Genomic DNA, 24,088 nt, shown 5'->3' with positions numbered 1-24,088 from the left:
ATGCATCAAAGTTGACTTTCAAGAATATACTTGAATGAAAATTTCCTCATTTATTCAAAATGAAAATATTGATTATATGATTTTGTCGATGTAGTCGACTTCAAACGATCCCTAAAATACAAAAAGAATTCACCTAATTACCGAGGAATATTTGAAATAGTCTTTCTATGGAACTCAGATCCTAATTATAAAATAGATTTAGCTTATCCGCATTCCATGTTCCTTAACAGGCTTCTTTTCTAGAGTCTTTAGGATATAGGCTCCTTTACCAAGTTTCTCTTTTACCCAGTAAGGGTCTTCCCAGTTTGCAGCTAATTTTTCATCTCTAGCATTCTTATTTCCAATATCTGCTCTCTGAAGTACCAAATCATCTTGTTCAAATGATCTTGGCCTTACTTTTCTATTTTATTTAGCTACAACTAGTTGTTTAGTTTCCATATCTTGACAATGTGTCATTACTCTGACTTCATTTATTAAATCCAACTCTATAGCTAGAGCTTCACTGTTCTTTTCTTCTTCTTCTTTCAGAGTCTTCATTCTCCTCCAAGATGGCTATCTTATTTCAATCGGGATCATAGCCTTACATCCATAAGTATGTCTGAATGGAGTTTCCCTAATTGCCATTTGAATGCTTGTCATGTATCCCCACTAGACAAAATATAATTGTTGAACCCAACTTGCCTTAGCATCTTCCATCCGCATCCAAAGTCCATCCGTAATTATTTTATTAGTAGCCTCGACTTGCCCATTTGAGTAGAAATGTGAAATGATGTTGAATCTTGAAATCATTCATCAATTCTTGGAACCTCTTATCAATAAACTAGGTTCCATTATCTGTTACTATCTCGGCTGGAATTCCAAATCTGGAAATAATATTTTGTTCAAAAATCTTTGAACTTTAATCGAGGTGATGGTGGTAACAGGTTCAGCTTCTATCCATTTTGTGAAATAATTAACAGCTATAATCAACCATCATAACTACCTTTCAACCGCTTTAAATGGTCCCAACAGGTCCATGCCCCATTTATAGAAGGGCCATAGAGCCGAGATGGAAGTCAATTCTTCTGGAGGAGAAAATATCATCTTTGCATATTTCTGAAAACTATTGCATTCTTTTGCATCAACTTCCATAGTTGGCCAATGATGTCCTACTCGGATAGCTTTTCGAGCCAAAGATTTGGCCCCTATATGTTGACCATTAATTCTTTCATGGATCTCTGCCAATATATACTCAACCTCTTCCGAGTTCAAACATTTCAATATTGGAGAATGCAAGCCCTTTCTGTATAATTGATCTTTTATCAATGTATACATAACTACATCTCGAATCAATTTCTTAGCCTCGAATGAATCTTCTGGTAATATTCCTTTTTCCAAATATGTAATGATTGGCAGCCTCCAATCTTCTGACGACATAATAACCATCACACAACAAATCTCAGCTATACTCTGTTGAACCACGGTTCTACGATTATTCGAGTTCTTTGTACTTTCCAATTTAGAAAAAATATCAGCTCTGATATTCTCCCCTCAAGGAATATGAGTGATTATAACTTCATCAAACTCGGATATAGTCTCTTTCACTATATTCAAATATTTTATCAACAGAGACCCTTTAGCTTGATATCTCCCTTTAATTTGTGAAGTGACAAGCTGTGAATCACTTAAGACTTTTATTTTTTCTGCTCCATGTTCCTTTGCTTGCATTAATCCGGCTATCATGGCTTCATACTCTGCTTGATTATTTGATGTTGGAAAGTTCAAGTGTAAAAAGTGTTCTACTGAAACCCCTTCTGGGCTTTCCACAATGATTCACACTCCCTTTAGTATTTGATGATCCATCAACATAAACTTTCCATATGTCATCATTATCACCACTTCCTCCATTAAATGCAGTGAGCTCCATTATGAAGTCTGCTAGCACTTGAGATTTGATGGCATGCCGAGTTTCATAAGAAATATCAAATTCAAAGAGTTCAATTCCCAGTTAGTCAGTCACCCAACCAAATCCGGATTATACAACACTTGTCGAATTAGTTGATTAGTTCTGACAACTATCTGACGCTCTTGAAAGTATGGATGAAGTCTCCTTGCAATAGTGAGTAAGGACAATGCCACTTTTTCTAATTTCTGATATCTCAATTCAGAACCCTAAAGAGCCTTGCTAACAAAATATATTGGATCTTCCCTTTATCTATTTCTCTCCCTAACACAACACTTATTGCTTCTTCTTCAACAGCCAAATATAAAATCAAGATTTCTCCTTATTCCGATTTTGATAGAACCGGAGGCGCTGCCAAACATCTTTTAATTTTTTCAAATGCAGCTTCACAATTCTAGTTCCATCCATATTCAGCTTCTTTTTTCAATAATTTAAAAAATGGTAGAGCATTTTCTGCAGACTTTGGCAAATTTAGTCAATACAGCCAATCTAACTGTTAGCTGTTGAACTTTCTTTTTATTTTTAGGAGCCTTCATGTCTATTACCGCTTTGCATTTATGTGGATTTGCTTCAATTCCTGTATGGGTTAACATAAACCCTAAAAGTTTTCCAGCCGGGACTCCAAAAGCACATTTAACCGGATTCAAACGAATTCAGTGGACACACAACTTCTGGAAAGTTTGCTCCAAATCCTGAACATGGTTTGCAAGATCTACTACTTGACAATCATATCATCTATATAAACTTCTATATTTCTACCAAGCTGGTCTTCAAATACTCTATTCATCATCCTCTAATATGTTGCCCCTGCATTTTCCAAAACAAACGGCATTATATTATAACAATAATTCGCCTTCTACGAGATAAATGCCATTTTTTCTTGATCTTCAGGATACATTGGGATTTGATTATACCAGAATATGCATCCATGGAAGATAACAATTGAAATCCAAATGAATTATCAATAAGTTGATCTATATTAGGCATTAGATATTAATCTTTAGGACATACCTTATTGAGATCAGTATAATATGTGCAGACTCTTCATTTCCCACTGAATCTCTTCACCATAACCACATTGGATAACCATGTGGTATATTGAATCTCCCTTATGAACCCGACATCTAGAACCTCATTTACATGCTCATCCAAAACCTGCCTTCTTTCAGGCCCTAGCTTTCTCTTCTTTTGCGCAACCGAGGTTGATCCGGGATACATTGACAACTTATGACAGCAAAACTTTGAATCAGTCGTAGATATTTTGGATGATTTTCACGCAAAAACATCTTTATTCTTCTTCAGAAAGTCTATCAACCCGGCTTTTATTCAATCTTAGTAAACCGCCTAGGTTCATTACCAAAGACAAGATCTTCTAATTTTCCATCAGGTTCTGGTCTTAAAATCATAGCTTCTTCTCTCATATCCAATTCAACTATATTGACTGGCTTACTTGGATAGCGAGAGATATCTTTCTTACCTGCTTTATCCCCTGGACGAATCCATGGTGGAGATGAATGCCCTCATTTATTGTCTTTGACAGCATCAAAATAACACTCATGTGACTCTTTTTGGTCTCCTTGGATAGTGATGATTTCATTCTTATTGCTCACCATCTTCAATTTCTGATGCTTGGTAAAGACAAGCATATCCCACTTAAGAATAGTTGGCCTCTTCAAAATTATATTGCATGGAAAGGAAAAGTCTGCAATGAATCTCACTTTTTCGACTTAAATGCTTCCTTTGTTCCCAAAGTTAATTTGAGATCTATATATCTCTTTGGAGGGATATTTTCTCCATTGAAGGCTATCAAGTTAGTCTTGCATGGCTTCAGATCTTCCTCATCAAGATTCATTCTTTTAAAGATATTTAAAAAAAATGATATCGGCACAGTTGCCAGCATCTATAAAGATTTTCTTAACCCGATAATTACCAAGGTTCCTATGATAACCAGTCCATTTTTGTGTCCTAGTACCACATCTGCCAAATCCTCTATGGTAAAATTTAACAAAAGAGGCTTTGGTTTATTGGAATCTTCCATGAATTTTGGCCGATCCCTAACCGAGAGCACTTCCTTAAGATATTTTCTTCTTGTACTTATTGTATCTCCCCCTCCACCAAGAGCTCCACTGATAACATTGCAGTCGAACTCGGCTTCAGGAAATTCATCATCATTTGATTCTGCATTTCCTCCTTTTTCATCTTTCTTCTTATTTTCAGGAACCAGGATTTTGCTCTTGTTGCGCCCTTTTTGTTTTCGTTTGTTATTTTTCCAGCCCTGAGTTTTGATCACATACTGGCGTAATTTGCCTTCTGTGATGAATCTTTCAATCGCATCTCTAAGATCCCAGCACTGATCAGTAGTATGCCCAGGTCCATTGTCCAAGCCAACTACAATCAAATGCATATTTTCCTGTAACCCAAGAACCTACAGTGCTGCACCCTTGAAATAATCCAGATACTTCATAAGTGTCTCCCCAAGTTGTTGTCTAATTTTTCCAAGTGCAAACTCGAACTTCGGGTGTTTCTTGCTTGTAGCAAAATTCAGCAAGAATTGATCTTTAAAATCCTCAAAGGATCTTATTGAATTTTCTGGCAAAGTAGAAAACCACGTCTGAGCTGCTCCTATTAGAGTTGTAGCAAATATTCGGGAAATGATAGGTTTATTAATTCCTCGTATATACATATCTGTATTAAAAGTATCTATATAAACTTGTGGATCCTGGCTTCCATCATATTTCGGCAAGTGTACTGAATCAAACTCTTTCGGGAATAATGAATTCACAATATCATCAGCACGACCTTGAATCTGAATATCACAGTTGTGATCAGCTTCATACCGGTTCTGCTGAACTTGCATATCCCGATTATGATCAACTTCTCCCTGGTTAGGCTCCACATTTTTTATTCTTTCAGCATTCTGATCACGAACTACGACATTGGTAATTCGATCTATATCAGTTTCACCTCAACCCTCTATCTTGAACTTGATTATTGGCATCCCTGACCAGGTTTTCATTATCATTAGCATCTTTGCTGTGATGAACCTCTCTTTGCCTTTCTCTTCTTCTATTTTCTTCATCTCGAATTTGGCATCTAGTGCATTCTTAATTTTGCAATTGCAAAAAATGCTCCTTCATCTCTTGAAATCTTCAAACATCTTCCTACCTTTGAAGATTATGTTGTTCCATCTCTTCCATCCACCTTAAGATCGCATTGAAAGCGGTCTGTGCAAGGCAAGCATCTAGATTTATAGGTTGATGTTGAAGAGGTGCTATTTGATTCTGAGGATTACCTGCTAGAGCAGGTATGGAGGTTGTATCCGAGACATCCTCACTTACATGAACTGCATCGTAATTTGGCGCAGCTTCATGTTTAGGCTGATTGAAAGATTGATCCACCTCCACCAGAACTGGATTCACCGGTAGTTGTGCATAAGGTGGCAGGTGACTGTTACTCTTTGTATGAACCATTCTTGGCTGTGGGAATGAAAATTTATCTTTTCCACGGATTGCGCCAATGTTCTCTCCTGAAGACAAAGATGTCTAGCTCAAAGGACTAGTAAATTTATCTTGGATCTAGGTGCTCTAAGATATCTATGAATTAGATACCCTTGAGTATGGCAGATCATTGTGCACAAATAGCTAAAGAACAACTTTCGTCAAAGGGGTTGTGTGTGCACAATGATAACATAACAGTAAAATAGAGAGAGAATGAAGCATACATGTAGGTTTTACCTCTTATTTATAGGACTTACCTGTGTGTATGAGAATTCTGGACCATTTGTGCCTCCTCTAGAAGCCCAAGCCCAAGTCTGATAATGTTGTATTAGGATTAATATTCTCCTTTGATTATATCAAATTCTTATTTGGATTATCCCTTATTGGGCTATACACTAAATGGGCCTCATATATAAGTCCATAACATCATCATTAGCAATAAGTGAACATGTCATGAGAGAACCAATTTGATTGTCTTGAACCCGTGATTTGTCATAAATTTTCTTCTTCATATTATTGTAGGTCGTGTCATGTCTTATTTGCATTTTTTACCTTTGAAAGTTATATCAATTTGACCTTCCAAATTTTCTATAATTGTGATAAATTATTGCACGAACTATTTAAAAATTTAAACTAGCTTTTAAAGAAGAAAAAATGGTAGAATTTGAAAGTATTCGAGGAGTGAAACAATGATAATATGAGTGGCTGAGATTTGATAATATGAAAGAATGGATGTGAGGCAGTGAGTTAAGAGTGTGATGGGAGAACTAAATGGTGGTAGCTCAGTTGATAGTAAGGGAGCTGAGTAAGTGGAAAAGAAAGGGTCTTGGTTCGATCCTTACATGCCACCTTTGGGAAGGTTTAATTATCTTCATCCCTAACCCGCCCCGTACTCCGGATTAGTCTCACGACTGGCTGAAAGAATTGAAGCTTGTGGGGATATTGTGGGAAGCCAACTCGCTTCAAAAAAGTAATTATGATTGAATTAACTATAAAAAAAGTGTGATGAGAGAACATACTTTTATAGAAGAGAAGAAATGGGGTACCCAGCGTGATTTTTAGATGTTACTACCCTCAATAACATGATTAACTTCATTAGTTTGATAAAAAAAAATTCTAAACATCATTTATTTTATATTGGTCAAGAAATCAAGAGAAACCGCTCTTGTGAAGAAAAAAACTACAAAAACCTCTTATTCTTCTTGTAAAATATGTATTTTAATATGTGTATAACCTTTGACCTTTCACATGCTTTATGATGTGTGGATGAACATTTGATTTTTCATAGCTTTTGATATGTCATGTAACCATTACACTAATGTGTATTGAAGTGTATTTACTTCCCTATTCATATATAAAGCCCTATATAAAGACAAGACTTAAAGATTGGATGATGAATGAATTCATAAATTAATAACATTTCTATACTTTTCTAAGAGTTTTTCCTTTAATCTTCGCATGTTTTCTTTTTTCAGTTTCCCTTTTCTATTTCTCTCCATTTATTTTATAACAATTCTAGTGTTCTTGCGGAAAAAATAGTCTCGTACACAATTCGAATGGCCTAAACTTGCTAAGTATCTCAAAAATTCACTAAAAAGAAAAAGATAATAGTAAATAGAAATAAATAAATAATAAAATTACTTTATACTTGGAAAAAAAATATAATTGAAGTGAATAATAATTACATATTAAGAAAAGTTTAAAAATATTTATAAATTTTACAATCCAAAAAATAAGTGTTGATAAAGTTATATTTTCAAGTATTTAAATGAGCAATAAGATATATTTATAATTCTATTTTTTTATCGTTAAAATTTTAAATCAACAATTAATAATTGTACTTTAAAAAAATTACATACAAAAAGCAAAAATTATCCGAACCCTACTTCGGTATAGATGCATGCAACAAGTTATCCGAGCCATGCCATTCTCTCCAGCTAAACATGGTTTTATGCAGTTTGAACTCGATTGGAATTTTCATAGTTCTGAATGTTAATGGCTTTCATAAACACAAACAACAAACATCCTAGATCCTAGCTACATCTAGATGCACAACACCAATGTAAAAGTGTGCACCTCCAAATGTTGATTCATATAACTGAGCTCCCAAGAAACGTGAATTTCCATTACACAGGGCAACAAAGAGATGGTAAGATTACACAGAATTGATGTCAATATAAGCAATCTAAATTGCTATGACAGGATAAACCCAAAATGAGAGGTGAACCTTTGGGTCAAAACTCAATTGTAGTAGCGTGAACCAGTATCATAAACACGTCCCCCAGGATATGGACCTCTTGGCTCAAATCCTTGATCTCTTGCACCCCCAAGAAATCGAGCTCGCTCATTGTAAGAATCAAAGTGATCAGAAGAATAGCCTCTTTGCACTTCTCCCCCAGCAGCTGAAGCATTATCAGTGTTGTAACCATGAGGGTCTCTGGGTGCCATGCCACTGCTGGGGTAAGGATCCTTTATGGTTTGCTGATACTGCTGTTGTCTTGCATGTGATTCCCTTTGAAGAAATTCAGCTCTGCGGCTGCCATGCCGAGCTCGGAGTGCTGCCAGTTTTTCTTCATACTGAGTATTGATTGTATTTATTTTCTGAAAATGAAAAGTACATGGAACTTTGTTAAAGCTCAATGAAATTGAGAAATATAGTTTTAGAGAACATATAAACATATCTAAAGAATTCAAAATGAATTATAGATTATCTTGCTCACCCCCAGAGTGTTTCAATATTCAATTGCAATACACAGTGACATAGATTTCTTAAATACAAGGCAGGAAAGGTTCAGGTGGAAGAACTAGACTTGGAGCTGACAATCAGCTAAAAGATAAACCTAATTCAAGAATAAAAAAGCACTACTCTTGCAAAGGTGATTTCAGAAAGTACTCTAAAAATGGGTAAGAGTCACACAACTAAAATAAAGTATCAGGATCCCACAACAATAAACCTTAGTTCATACTTTAAAAGATGCAAAAAGCAGTATAAAAGTTACATAAATGCAGCGTTTGCAAAATAATGACTTCAAGTTTATTAAATATCATGGAAACTGACAGCCAAAGCCTAGAACAAAACTAGCCAATACAATTTTTTCCTTCTGGAAGCTTTTTTTTTTTTTTTTTTTGGGAAAGGCTCTAAGCAATCCATTCATAAGCTTGCACTCCTGGGATGCAGTTCAATCCATGCCAATGGATGATTCTGCAGGAGGATCTATATTTGGAAAATATTTTCAGTACTCCCGTACTACGGAAGACTCAATTCATTATTTAACAAAGTTGGAGAAAAGTAACCCACCTACCTACATTTATTCTACTCATCCCTTTGTAGTTAATGTCATGAGTCCCCCCCTTCTACTTTTTTACTTCTGGTAAACGAGTACCTACTATAGGAGAACTCAAAATATGCTTCTGTATCTGATACTTACTGTACTTCTGTAACAACATATATCCTCTTAATTAGCCACACTATCTTCAAAACAAGCAATCCGTTCAACAAATCCCAATAAGTTTTATATCAAAGTGGAATCCAATTCTTAAAAGAGAAGCAAGTGCAGCTTTACTCTTACAGAGGAACCAAGACTAGAGGATTGAGCAGACATGCATTTTTTTTCCTTCAAATTTTGTTTGGATTATTACAGTATGGCTTTAACGAAGGAGACTGTCTTAATCTTTATAGACTTTATTGACCATAAAGTAGCACAAAAACGTGTATATCAATGCCCTCTAACAGAGCAAGACCCTCCAAATCTGTCTGCCAAGTAGACATGAATTCATGTCACAGCTACGACAAGTCGTCAAATTACAGCAGGGCAAGTTTTTAAAATGAATATTAGGAGTAAGTTTCACACCCTGGAACACTAGGACATAAAAACTAATTATCATTATTCTATAAAAATATAAATATCCATGAAGCAAACTAGACTCCAGATGGCTCATTATGTTTCTTCTGGTTTCACAGTGTGCTGAAGCCGTACAGGTCAGTTAACCTAGTAGGGTCTGGATTCAATCCATCAAGGGGGTTGCATGATTATAGGTTCATCTATCAAGAAAAAGAAAGAAAAAAGACAAAAAAGGTTGCAAAATGAGTAGAAGATTTCGGGTATTTGAAGAACACATTAAAAATTAATACTGTTGACGTTTAACACTAACCTCCCTGTGCCTGGCATGTTCTGCATCTTCAGCATCATTCTGTTCTTTGGTAAGTTTAATAATGTCATTCTGAAAATTCTGCTCAAGAGATTCAAAAGTTGGTGATAAATGATTTCCCTCATATCCAACGTCCCTATCTTCTTCATGAGCCTGAGATCTGGAATCATTGTTGCTACGGTTCTGCAAAGCCAACTTAGGGTCAGGCCTCTGCCCCTGAAAATAGGACCTTGAAGCATCACCCCCTTGACCTACACTAGAACATGCAACGATTCCCCTAAGTTTAGTAGTTTGAAAAACATTTCCATGATAAAAATGGCAAATCTGTACCTAGGCATTTTAGACATTGAAGCTAACGTTTTAACAATTCAAAAGTAAGATAGTTTCAATAAATGTGGCAATGTTGGCTGAACAAGAATATCATTGTAACCAGGGACTGCTTCTTAGTGCGTTCATTGAAAAAGAGTTATTCATCCTATATACATCAGGGACTGCTTCTTAGTGCGTTCATTGAAAAAGAAACAATTTTTTATGACTAGATAAGATACAAAGAATACCTGCAATGTGAGTAACAATACGCAGTTAGCAACAAAATAAAAAGGGCAGCATTTAAAAAGATTATCCTGCCCAATGAGTCACATGATACTATCAATAATCCTGCCTAACATAATTATCCCAGGGTTATTACTTATTACCTCACTTCTTATTTAGTAACAGAAACCTTCATACTGTAGCACAGAAGAAAGGTTAACAATTACAAGGAATAAGTGTTTTCACATTCTAGTAGAGACTAAAGAGCGTATAACTCACATACCAAAAAAAAGAGAGCGTATAATACAAAGCAAGAATAGGCATCATTATCTTAATTATCCCACAGGGTCATCAATGAAGACATACAAAAAACCAAAAAACAAAAAAAAATGCTAACAACATGTGATCCTCTATCACCTTTTAAATAAACAAATGACGTACTAAAAAATTGGACAAAATTGCATGCCTACAAATTTTCCAGATAACAAATGAGAAAGAGTCAAATGCTCATTCCTGTATGCATAACACATCAACGTGCACCTATATTTCAGAAAGAATCTGATGGATTAAGTTTCTTAACTCTATATTAACAAAGAGAGCAAGAAGGTAGTTTTCAATCTTCACTCTTTGTCCAAATGTTTTTTTAAAAAGAGTCCGTATAGTACTTTATCATTGTTTTATACATTTATAAAACATATAACGTTTTAATTATGTGTGTAATTGAGTAATTAAAATAACATGTAAATTGTTTCAGGTAACTACACCGTATAGTATCGCTTCATTTCCTTATCTTCTTTGTAGTCTTTCTACCACTCTTTCTCTTCAATCTTCATCACATTAATTTTTCAGAATTTTTTTTTTTTTTAATTTGCACATATGTGTAGGGTGTGTTATTTTTTTCATAGAAGCATTTATCATGTGCTTTACTTCTAATAATAACATAAAAAGCAGCAGATAAATCACACACACACTGCTCCTCCTATGTCTGCATTATAGGTCCTACTTGTTTTCAGTGAAAACTGTTGAGATATATAGTCCCACATTGATTGTATGTGCAACTAATGTGGAGTTCATAAGGCCTTGGGCACTCCCACCCTCTGAGCTAGCTTTTGGGGTGGTGCATCCCAAGATTCTTCACATGGTATCAGAGCCTCGCCGCCCCCCACTTTCTCTTGTGGCGTTTCTTAGCACAGGTAGGCTGGGCCTGTTGCATTGTCCACTCTTCAAGCCCAATGGGCTCTCGTGTGAGGGGGCGTGTTGAGATATATAGTCTCATATTGGTTGTATGTGCAACTAATGTGGAGTTTATAAGGCTTTGGGCACTCCCACCCTTTGAGCTAGCTTTTGGGGTGGTGACCTCAAGGTTCTTAACACGTCCCCTCACACGAGAGCCCATTGGGCTTGAAGAGTGGACAATGCAACAGGCCCAGCCTACCTGTGCTAAGAAACGCCACAAGAGAAAGTGGGGGGCGGCGAGGCTCTGATACCATGTTAAGAACCTTGAGGTCACCACCCCAAAAGCTAGCTCAAAGGGTGGGAGTGCCCAAAGCCTTATAAACTCCACATTAGTTGCACATACAACCAATGTGGGACTATATATCTCAACAAAAACTACTGCTGTTAAGCAAACTTCGAGACACAACGTTTTTGTCTATTTAATGATAATAACATTGAATATATTAACCTTGGCAAAGATGAACATAAAATCTCAGTAACTAGTCACTACTTTTATATTTAAAAATGGATTCGTTAAAAGCTTTTAATTAAAGGTCAAAAAGTTGTAAAAATTATATCTGGTTACAACTTCACAAGATTTGTGTCCATCACATGAGAAACATCTTAAGTTTGCAAAATAATGATCATTTTCATCTAATCCAGATGCAATGCTTAGCTAGGTTAATTCAGCCTTTAATATGCGGGTGCATAAGCAAGCATGAAGAGGCAAAGAATAACACTTGCCTTCAGTAAACATATGAGATGTCATTGAATTAGACATCTTTGATTCATCCATTTCCCATCTCCACTGACCCTCTGGCTTTGAATTTGCATATGGATTGTCTCTCTCCGGAGTGAAGGCCTCTAACCGTTCTTCAAAATTGTCAGGCTTGGTTTCCACCCTCTGACCAGCCATGTGATGCATCTGGCCACCAACATAAGTATTGGCAGATGGATCACCATACTGCCCCTGCCGTCTCATTGTTGAAAAACAACACTTATGTGAACACAACCTAAGAGACATTAAAGCCATAAACCAATCACTTAACCACATAACCAACACTGCAACTGTATGTAATCATGCATGAACATGTATTTTGGTTTCATATGAAACACTCCACGAACTAAATGAAACAGATATTACAGAATAATGCATAGTTTCATACAAAATTTGGGAACAAAGTCCAAATGGAGTGCATCATGTGAATCATTTTATAAAACATATACATTAAAGAACCTTAGTCTTAAAGAAACCAAACTAAAATCTTGATTAAATATAAGAACAATTTTTTGCAAGCTTACAGAGCATGTAAATTAATGGGAAAAAAAAAAATCAAATCTTTCAATGGAAAATAAGAGCCCTCTCCTCTAAGTAATATTAACAAAGTTTACGTACCTCCTACCCAGCACATGCACAGAATCTTAATCTCATTCTCTTTTCATACCAAACTCACTTTGTGAACTCAGTTTTTACTGCTTAGTTTTACTCTTACTTATCATAAATTATTTCAAGGTGCAAACGCTTTGATAGAGAAGGGAAAAGGTGAATTAGCAGAGGATCAAACCTCCAACATCAACACTGGACTCAAGTCTTAAGCTACAAGCTTGTTGGCAGAAATAATTCCTTTATCTTAGAGATTGTGAAAAACATGGTAAATGAAAAGTTGGTCTTAGTAAATGAAAGCAGCTCTTTGATTTCTTGGTGTCACTTAAACTATAGCTCGTGCTTTCCACATCAATAGCTCGTGGTTTTCTATACCGAGCCAAACCAGTTCAGAGAAAATTGTTCGGTTCTTAAATTGGTTTGGAAAAACATGATGTAATTCAGTTTGATTCAGTTTATTTGGTTTTTTTACACTCCTAAGAGTAGGTATGGTTCAGTTTCGGTTTTTAACCCGAACCGAACTGAATTGGTAAAGTGGTTCGGTTCATAAACCGAACTGGTTTTGAAGAAATGGTTTGGTTCTTGAACTGGTTCAAAAAAATGTGGTACTTTTGGTGGGGTTTGGATTGGTTCACAGTTCATTTGATTTTTGTGCACACCCCTACTACTGTATTTGGTAAGAATATATCAGCTGATTTTTTTTCATCATAATAGATCAAAGTAACGAATATCTGTATATGACTTCTGTATTCAATTAAAAAAGCATTACTGATTCCGTCATTTTCAAGGAAATTCAGGGTTCAATATATTTTTCTTGTAAACTATATACATGGATCATAATGACTTAAATTTTATGTTAAAGTCTTTTAGACACCAAGCACGCCATAATAGTATCCTTGAGTAGCTAAAGAATTTGGGTTGAATCATATGCTGATTGTAACAATAATACAGGTACAAATTGGTGTTCATTCCTTTACATTTGGATTCATGCCAACCTCCAACTACAATTTGTATATTCAGGACTGAATTTATTTATTTTTTAGTAACAAAAAAATAATAAAGAAAACTAACCTAAAAGAAATTCTTGGAATTTGAATGAAAATCAAGCACAAATTCACTGCAAATGATAAAATCGATCAATCAAGACTATCCATTTTGATAAAATGGAAAACCATTTAAATCTCAAGTCTATCCATTTCGATAAAATACATAACCATCAAATCTCAGAATTAAAAAAAAAAAAAAAAAAAAAAAAAAAAAAAAAGAGGAAAAAATAATAGGAACAAAAAGGAACACATGAGGTTTTGAAGGTAAGCTTCGTACCTTAGTTATGGAATAAGTCTTGAGCATGGTACGACATCTCCCTATGTTTGACGAAAAGAGCTCATAGTCCAAGGATGTGCTTGATTTACTGGCGAAGGCCGAGAGAATGCAGAAACAAGTGTGAGGGATGAGTTTAACGTTAATGAGGGTTGAAATTGAAAATTAAACTTTTAATTGAGAATATAAATAAAGTAAAAATTTAAAATATTAAATTTTTAAAAAAACTGACATGTTGTTTCGTAATAGGAGAGATATTTTAATTCTTAAAATTTTTCACTACCAACTTACAACTTATCTAATCACCATCAGATTAACATTTAGTCTCTCTTCAAATATTTTTTAACATTCTCTTTTTAATCCAATAATGATATGATAGGTAATAAATTAGTAATAAAAAATTTTAGTAGTTAGAATATTCTCCATTTTTTTTTTAGAGTGAGAAGCTAGAAGTTTTTGTAAATTACTTTTTCATTTCATTAAAAAAAAAAAATCAGCTGAAAGTCCTGGGTTTTGACTGTACTCTTGCAATTATTTAGATATTCCACTGTTTAGTTCACTGATCAAATATATTACTGAATAATGCAAACAGACGCGTTTTAAGGGATTTGGTCACGCACTAACCAAATGCGTGTATGACATTACATGGCTCAGATGTACATATGTATGTTCCTGTCGCGTGTAAGATTTCAGAACAGCCAAGACGCGTCAGAGGCATGCCACATCATATGCACATTTAATTAGTGCAAGACTAAACGCGCACACAGCTGAAGCATGTCTATCTGCATTATTATTATTACAATAAGACCAACAAACTAAACTAGTGGAATATATAATTAATTGCATTAGTACGGTCAAAAACCCGAAAGTTCTCATAAGTTACTTTTATTTTATTTTTCTTCATTAAAAAACAAAAAATTGCTTTTGCCGGTCCAAATAAACACGAATTACACTACATGTTTGGTTGTCTACTTGCACAAGTGAACTTCGGGTGCCAAAATAATTGCTTGTGTGGGTTTTCACTTTTCACATACTTGCTGAGCTTTGTCTCCAGCTTTTACGGTTTTGTTCGACTCATCAGATTATAAGTTATAGAATATATATATTAGGGATAGTCTTCTCTCTCCTTCAATCTTAATGTCATTCTCTCCATCAGAATACATAAAAAAAAAGAAGGCTTAGAGAGAAAAACTATCCCAATAGAATTGCTGACAAGATGACTGTTGTTAATGCCTCGTCATCGAGATCTGGTATGTTTTTATATTTTATGTGGATGTGAAAATCATATATTCCCAAAATTCTTTATCATGTTCTTATTTTATAATTTATGAACATGATACATTATGCAAACTAATATGTGGTATCAGAACCAGGTTTAAAAATTCATGTTTTTTCATGTATGATTATGATCGGATTCTTGATTTTGAAAAAAATTAAGATTTCTAAAATTTATATTTTTCCCTAATATTTTTTTGATACAATTCCATGATCTCATGTTTCTGAATGCACGTCATATTTTGTAAATTAATGTTGTCGAATCCAAATCTTATCTTCGCAATTCACAAAAGGACAAAAGTGTGCACATTTACCATGATATATTATTTTCTGAATGCTTTTCCGAATCCAAATTACTGGATATGGATACCGTACACATATTTAATGGCTTTATGTTAATCTAAAGTATATATTTTGAATTATTGATTTATGAAATTCGAACATAAATTCGATTATATATATATATATATATATATATATATATATATATATATATATATATATATATATATATATATATATATATATATATATAGGCAAGATCATCTTACACCAGTGTAAGAGTAAGAAATCTTACACCAAATCTTAACCATTGATTTTCTTCATCTAACGGTTAATATTTATTAGGTCTCACTCTTTAATTAATTTTTAATTCCCAATAAATCTCAACCGTTAGATGCACGGAAATCAACGGTTAAGCTTTAGTGTAAGATTTATTATTCTTACACCGGTGTAAGTTGATCCTATCTCATATATATATATATATATATATATATATATATATATATATATATATGGACAGAATATTCTTACACCAGTGTAAGAGTTATAAGTCTTACACTCAATCTTGATCATTGATCCACTTGTATCAAATGACTCACATTACTAAAAAATTTGAACCCTTAGATATAAGTGGAATCAGTGGACAAGAGTGAGAGTGTAAGTTACACTGGTGTAAAATGATCATGACGTGACTATATGACCTTTTGAACGCTGATGTATTTGATTCTCGTGACCCAATATATATTATAATAGAACGAATTCCATAGATGGAATGCATACATCGTTTCCGGGGTTATACGTGATCTTTTATGAGATTTGTATTTGTCATTTAATATGACACAACAAACTTTCTTACACACATAACATTTTGTGGGGCCCATACTTTTGAAGAAAAAAAAAAATTACGACACACAAAATGAATCTCTATAACATTACACAATCACTTTTCTTACAACATAACTCTTATAAAACCCATCTTTTATATATATGTTTAGATTTTTGCTTTTATATATAAATCGAATGCATAAAACTAATGTTTACAAATATAAAGCTAATGTTTATAAAGGTGAGACAAATGCTTGTGGCTTAATGCTTATATATATTATTATACATATAAAGTACTATGTTTATGATTTGATGAAAATTGAATGTTAAATTTTAATTCCATAATGGTTTAATATATATCTATATATATATATATATATATATGCATTTTTTATATTATAAATAATACGGTATGTATAAGAGTATGATTTCCGCTGCTGAATGAATTTTTATTTTTTATTTTTTTTTATATGGGTATTAGTATAAAGATTTCCGTCGTTCATGTTTAAAAAAAATAAAAAAATTGCAATATGTATATTTGAAGTATGGATTGTATTGTCTTATATATACTTATTGTTAATTTTTATTGATGCAACATATTGTGATTATGATATGAAATTGATCTGTTAGTTATTTTCACAAATTATGTTATAGTTTGTTAGTCACTAAAGTGGCCAAACTAATAGTGTGTAGATAACATAAAAGTTATTTATTTGTGTGCATTATGGTTAAAGTTTGTTAGTCACCAAAGTGGTCAAACTAGAATGTTATTGCATGCATAAAATTGTCATTGGATAAATTGATGTTGGAAATGAGGGATTCACCCAAAGGTGAATCATATTCTATAATTAGTGACATTATGTGAAAAATTAGTATTTTGATTAAATATGTTTTGATTATCCAAAGATAATGGATATATTTAATTGAAAAATATTTTTTGTCTATTAATGTTTTGGTATTTGTTTATGATGAGTATATTGTAGTATGTACCCAAAGGAGTGCTACTTTGTGCTTGTATGATTTAATTTGAATCATATTTATGATTATTCATGAGCTTTTGTGTATGTTATTTAAATTGCAGCTTTTCCATGAATTCACAAGCTTCATCTGTTACTATGTTTGCTGGTGAGAATTTCTCAGAATGGCGTGAACAAGTCAATTTTCATTTAGGTGTTATGGATCTTGACTTGGCACTCCTTGAGAATGAACCCGCTACTATTATTAAAACCAATAGTGAGGAAGAGAAATCTCACCATAAGGCATGAACTCGAAGTAACAGAATGAGCCTTATGTTCATTAAAATGAATGTTTCCAACTACTTGTAGGGATTCGTTACGATCCGAATTATTAATCCAGATGAAGATTGTTTTCTCTTTATGGGAAACAGAAAGAAATCTTCAATTGAAGGCATAGGGATTTATCGGCTGGTCTTAGATAGTGGCTATCATTTAGACCTATTATGCACCCTTTATGTACCTTCATTATTTAGGAACCTTATTTCAGTTTCTATGTTGGATGTTAATGGTTTTAAACTTATGTTTGGATCTGGTTATTTCAAATTATATAAGAATACTGATGTTGTTGGTTCTGGTATTCTGATTGATGGTTTATATAGATTGAAATTGAATGAATCTTATGTTGAATCATTGCTTAATGTTGTCTATAATGTTGGATTTAAGCGTGACATAGAGAATGAGAATTCTGCTTTCTTGTGGCATAGAAGATTGGGTCATGTATCCAAAGAAAGAATAATGAGATTGGTGAAGAATGATATTTTGCCAAATTTAGATTTTACTGATCTTAAATTATGTGTGGATTGCATTAAGGGAAAACAAACCAAATATATTATAAGAAAGATGCCACAAGAAGCACCCAGCTTCTAGAGATTAAACACACTGATATTTGTGGACCTATGGACACTCCAGCTTTTAATGGAGAAAATATTTCATTATCTTTATTGATGATTTTTCACGTTATGGTTACATCTATTTGCTTTATGAAAAATCTCAATCTGTAAATGTCCTAGAGACATTCATTAAGGAGGTTGAGAGGTAGTTAGATAAAAAAGTGAAAATCGTAAGGTCAGATAGAGGTGATGAATATTATGGTAAATATAATGAGTCAGGACAATGTCCAGGTCCATTTGCAAAATTCCTCAAAGAGCATGGCATATGTGCACAATATACTATGTCGGGCACACCACAACAAAATGGTGTGGCAGAAAGGCGTAATCGGACATTAATGGATATGGTTAGGAGCATGATGAGTAACTCCTCATTACCCAAAAATTTGTAGACTTATGCGCTTAAAAGTGCGACCTACTTGCTGAATAGAATTCCTAGTAAAGCAGTTCAAAAAACTCCTTTTGAATTGTGGACAGGAAGGAAACCTAGCTTAAGGCACCTGCATGTTTGCGGTTGCCCAGCTGAAGCAAGGATTTATAATCTACATGAATGAAAGTTAGACTCTCGAACAATTAGTGGATACTTTATTGGTTATCCTGAGAAGTCCAAAGGGTATGTATTTTATTGTCCGAACCATAGTCCGAGAATTATGGAAACTGGTAATGCAAGATTCATTGAGAATGGCGAAGTTAGTGGGAGTTCTAAAAGGGAAATTGTGGAAATAAAAGAGACTAGGATAAATGTTTGATTGCCTATAATTGTTACTCCATCTACTAAATTCCCTAATGTTGTTCCAGTTGTTGTAGAATAAGATAACAACATTGAACAACATTTGAATGAAGAAGTACTCCCAACAGATGCTAACTTGCAGAATGCTAATGCACAAGAACCATATGAAATAGAATTAAGAAGATCCCAAAGGGAACGTAGGCCATCTATTTCGAATGATTATGTGGTTTACTGCAGGAGTCAGATTATGACATTGGAATCAATAAAGATCCAGTTTCGTTTTCACAGGCCATAGAAAGTATAGAATCCGATAAATGGATTGAAGCTATGAAAGAAGAGCTAAAATCCATGGATCAAAATGATGTCTACGATCTCGTCGAATTACCTGAAGGTTCCAAAAGAGTCGGTTGTAAGTGGGTTTTTAAGACGAAACGTGACTCTAATGGTAATATCGAACGATATAAAGCTAGACTTGTTGCCAAGGGTTATACTCAGAAAGATGGCATTGATTATGAAGAGACATTTTCACCTGTCTCGAAAAAGGATTCATTAAGGATAATTATGGAATTGGTGGCTCATTATGATTTAGAGCTACATCAAATGGATGTAAAAACATCCTTTCTTAATGGTGGTGACCTTGAGGAACAAGTTTATATGGATCAACCTGAAGGTTTTTCCATGAAAAGTGAAGGAAAATTAGTGTGTAAACTCAAGAGGTCAATATATGGACTTAAGCAAGCATCCCGACAATGGTATATCAAGTTCAATACCATTATTACATCTTTTGGATTTGAGGAAAATACTGTTGATCGGTGTATTTACCAGAAGATCAGTGGGAGTAAGTTTGTTTTCTTAGTTCTTTATGTTGACGACATCTTACTTGCAGCAAATTATTTGAGTATATTGCGTGAGATTAAAGATTTTCTCTCAAAGAATTTTGAAATGAAAGATATGGGAAATGCGTCTTATGTGATTGGAATATAAATATTTTGTGATCGATCACAAGGATTGTTGGGACTATCTCAGAAAGGATATATTGAGAAAATTCTGGAGAGATTTAATATGAGTAAATGCTCACCTGGAGTTGTTCCTATACAGAAAGGTGATAAATTTAGTCTCATGCAATGTCCAAATAATGATGTTGAACGAAAAGAAATGGAACCAATTCCATATGCCTCTGTTGTGGGCGGCTTAATGTATGCTCGAACCTGTATTCGGCCAGATATCAGTTTTGCGGTCGGGATATTGGGCAGATATCAAAGTAATCCAAGAATGGAACATTGGAAAGCTGCAAAGAAAGTTTTAAGATACCTTCAAGGCACGAAGGATCACATGCTCATGTACAAAAGGTCCAATGAATTAGAAGTAATTGGACATATTGATTCAGATTTAGGTGGATGTCTTGAAAGTAGAAAGTCAACCTTTGGTTACTTGTTTGCCCAAGGAGCCATATCATGGAAAAGTGCAAAACAGACTATCGTTGCTTCATCCATTATGGAGGCAAAATTTGTGGCATGTTTTGGAGCCACAACTCATGCATTATGGCTGCAGAACTTTATTTCAGGGCTTGCGGTTGTCGACACCATTAGCAAGCCGCTGAAAATTTACTGTGATAATTCTGCAGCAGTATTCTTCTCTAAGAACGAAAGATACTCTAAAGGTGCCAAACATAAAGAGTTAAAGTATTTTTTGTTAAAGAGGAGGTTCAGAAACAGAGAGTGTCAATTATGCACATAAGAACTGAACGCATGATGGCAGACCCTTTGACGAAAGGGTTACATCCAAAGCTATTTAAAGAACATGTTGAAAGTATGAGCCTTGGTTGTATTAAAGATTATTGATATGTGACACTCTGAGCTCACCTATGTGTTTCTGACATACATTATGTTTCCTTATTATTTTATGGTTGTATACACATTATCAATTTTGACAAGGAAGTCTTTGTAAGACATTATGTGGACCATTATATTTCCTATATTATGAATTTTATATAATGGATTGTTGGTTTTGTAGTATATGGAAGGGAATGTACTGAATTAATAGCGCACTACCGCCATAACTCACACTTGACAATTTATCTTTTATGATGACTAACATTAGAGATGCATGTATATTAAGATTAATCGGGACAAGTGGGAGAATGTTAGAAATATTAAGAATCAATTATAATATTAAAAAGATTTTATTATAATTATAATATTAAGATTCTTGATATTACCCATTAAACGTTATATGGCCCAATTAATTACTGATACATTTAATCTCAATCATATCATTGATTTGGTATATGATAGACTTTTTTTTTTTTTTGATAACATGGTATATGATAGACTTACCAGATTATAAGTTATGAAATATATATATATATATATATATATATATATATATATATTAGGGATGGTCCTCTCTCTCCTTTAACCCTAATGTCATTCTCTCCATCAGAATACATAAAAAGAAAGAAGGCTTAGAGAGAGAAACTACCCCAATAGAATTTCTAACAAGATGACTGTTGTTAACGCCTCATCATCGAGATCTGGTATGTTTTTATCTTTTATGTGTATGTGAAAATCATGTATTCCCAAGATCCTTTATCATGTTCTTATTTTATGATTTATGAACATGATACATTATGCAAACTAACATGTGTTTGGTACATGTCATCTTGAAATATTGCTAGGCTTTTGAAAGTGGGTAAGTAGTATGTCCATGTTTGGTAGAGGTTATTTAAAAATTTGTCTAGCTAACCCATTTGCCTAGCAATTGAACTTTGTATGCAAAATTGGACAAAAAATATGGTGCTCAAATCCTACTTGGAGGGTGGTATTTGAGTGATAGCTAGCTAAGTGAAAAAGGTGAACATGGGAGATGTCAAAATTACCCTTTGATGACTTCAACATTAGTTCTCATTATGGTTATTTTGTAAAGGGTTATTTTGTAATTTCAGCCTGGTTTTCCATCAATATTTTATCTTCAACCAAACATAGATTCAGGAATTTCACTCAATTTTTCCAGTAATATTTTGCTCAACCAAAAAACTTTTTTTTAACTTTCCTAATAACTCACTTTTCCTGCAGATCCCTAGTAATCACATTTTTCTGGTAAAAAAAAAAATTTACATGTACCAAACGCCCCCTAAGGGAAAAATATGTTTTGACATATAAATATGGAGATTAATGTTTCTTATATTTTATGAGACATAAAAATATATGGTGTTTATGTTGGACCACGGGAAAAGAAAAAAAAGGAGAAAAAATATAGGTCTCACATATTTTTATGTGTGTGTGGAGATAATTTTATCTCCTGCAATATGAGAAATATTAATCTCATAAGAGATAAGTTATTCTATCTAACTTTTTTTATACCTACCATTTTTTAATACCGTTAGATCAGAATCTCAACTAATCTTTATCATTTCTCTCTTCCCTTGAGATTTTGATCTAACGGTGTTAGAAAATGATAGATAATGTGGGCATAAAAACATAGGTAGAATAACTTATCTCATCCCATAAATAGGGGTTTAAATGACTCTCCTGCAACAACAGGAGAGTCATTGTCTGCAGCCACAGAGACAAAAAAAAAAACATGTAGGGTCCGCATGTAAAAATAAAAAAAAACAGGGCCAACGCAAAATCGACGGGTCCGTAGGAGAACTGCTGCTAGAGAGTCATAAAGCTCATAAATAGGGGTGTAAATGGATCAAACAACCTATTTCTAAAATAGAATAAACTCATATCTTAAAAAAAAAACTAGTTTAGAAAATATACTATATTAAAAAACTTGGCCTATATTATATTATTTTTTAATTATAGATATTGAGGGTTTGATAGGATTAAATAGGCTAATAGGCCTATGTTAGGCCTTTTGACTTTTAAATATAGGATAAATTTTTTAATTTTTAAATATACACAAACCAAGCCTAATTTAGTGCATCATGCTAATAGGCTAGGCCCGACTCAAATATTTTAGAGTAAACACCATTTTTGGTCCCTGGCAATATCTATGAAATCCTTTTTAGTCCTGGCAATAAAAAAAGACCAAATTAGTCCCTAACAGTATGTAAAAAGGGCCACGTTAGTGACAGAGGAGTTGACATAAGGACTAATGTGGCCCTTTTTTCATAATTTTAGGGACCAATTTGGTCCTTTTTTATTGCCAAGGACTAAAAAGGATTTCGTAGATATTGCCAGAGACCAAAACGGGTGTTTACTCAATATTTTATAGAGGCTTGAGCTATTTAGACCAAAATCTAGCTCGATCCAGTCCATTTACACCCCATACTTCTAGATCCGACAAAACAGGCTCGGTTCGGCGGGCTAATCCGTCCGGCCCGCCAAATGGAGCGGGGCGGACTGAGTTTTATAACTCACTTTCAAAAGCGAGGTGGGCGAGCTAACTCATTTTTTGGCAAGTTGATAGCGGGGAGGAGCTGGACGAGGCGGGTCAATGTAAAATAGGTTCGGGTCATCAGACCAAATTTTTAGCCCACTTTCAAAAACAAAACAGACTGGCTCATTTTTTGACGAGTTGATGACATTACAGGACATGCTGTCCATTTTGCCACTCTATTTACTTCTGAGATTGGCTTGAAGAGGAGCTCAATTTGCAAGAAATTTTTAATGAGCTCCTAAGCAATTTTCATAAATTTTAACTCACCTTAATAATAATGAAATTAAAAAAAAAATTATAAGTACCGGTTAATTTAGTGATGCAATTTTTATTTTTTTTTGGAAACAAAAATGAAAAAAAAGTGCATCGCTAAATTAACCGGCACTTTGGTCCACCTTGAAACGACATTTCGAGCATAATGAAAAGAGCACATGAATAGTGGACTAGGTGTAGGTACGAAGTACCAAGAAAGTGAATTGGACTTGTTAACATGTCGTAAAAAGTGCAGCAAAGTTCAATAAGATCACAGTAGCACGGCTCGTCCAAGGTGATGTATGGTTTAAGAACATTTGGGGTGACCTTCATTTAGGGCATGTAGACATGGGCTTAAGAGAGCGTCTGCTTGTTTCTGATGTGTGTTTTTTCAGCA

At 34.0% G+C, this 24,088-nt stretch overlaps 2 protein-coding genes across 2 annotated transcripts; one reads left to right on the top strand and one right to left on the bottom strand.

Moving 5' to 3' along the window:
• Positions 1-7,400: 7,400 nt before the first annotated feature.
• Positions 7,401-14,180, bottom strand: LOC133301257 (uncharacterized). The gene is made up of 4 exons (XM_061500873.1): positions 14,042-14,180; positions 12,079-12,347; positions 9,592-9,839; positions 7,401-8,040 (listed from the first exon to the last, which is right to left on the bottom strand). Exons 2-4 carry the CDS (start codon positions 12,314-12,316, stop codon positions 7,681-7,683), a joined length of 846 nt encoding a protein of 281 aa, XP_061356857.1. The 5' UTR covers positions 12,317-12,347; positions 14,042-14,180; the 3' UTR covers positions 7,401-7,680.
• A 5,935-nt stretch (positions 14,181-20,115) lies between these two features.
• LOC133301252 (secreted RxLR effector protein 161-like) lies at positions 20,116-20,790 on the top strand. The gene has a single exon (XM_061500868.1). It carries the CDS (start codon positions 20,116-20,118, stop codon positions 20,788-20,790), a length of 675 nt encoding a protein of 224 aa, XP_061356852.1.
• Positions 20,791-24,088: the final 3,298 nt, after the last annotated feature.

The sequence above is a fragment of the Gastrolobium bilobum genome, unplaced genomic scaffold (assembly GCF_033153095.1).
Source record: "Gastrolobium bilobum isolate Gb01-03AN ecotype WA unplaced genomic scaffold, APGP_CSIRO_Gbil_v1 utg27625, whole genome shotgun sequence".
Classification (NCBI taxonomy): Eukaryota; Viridiplantae; Streptophyta; class Magnoliopsida; order Fabales; family Fabaceae; genus Gastrolobium; species Gastrolobium bilobum.
This window is presented reverse-complemented; position numbering and strand designations above follow the sequence as displayed.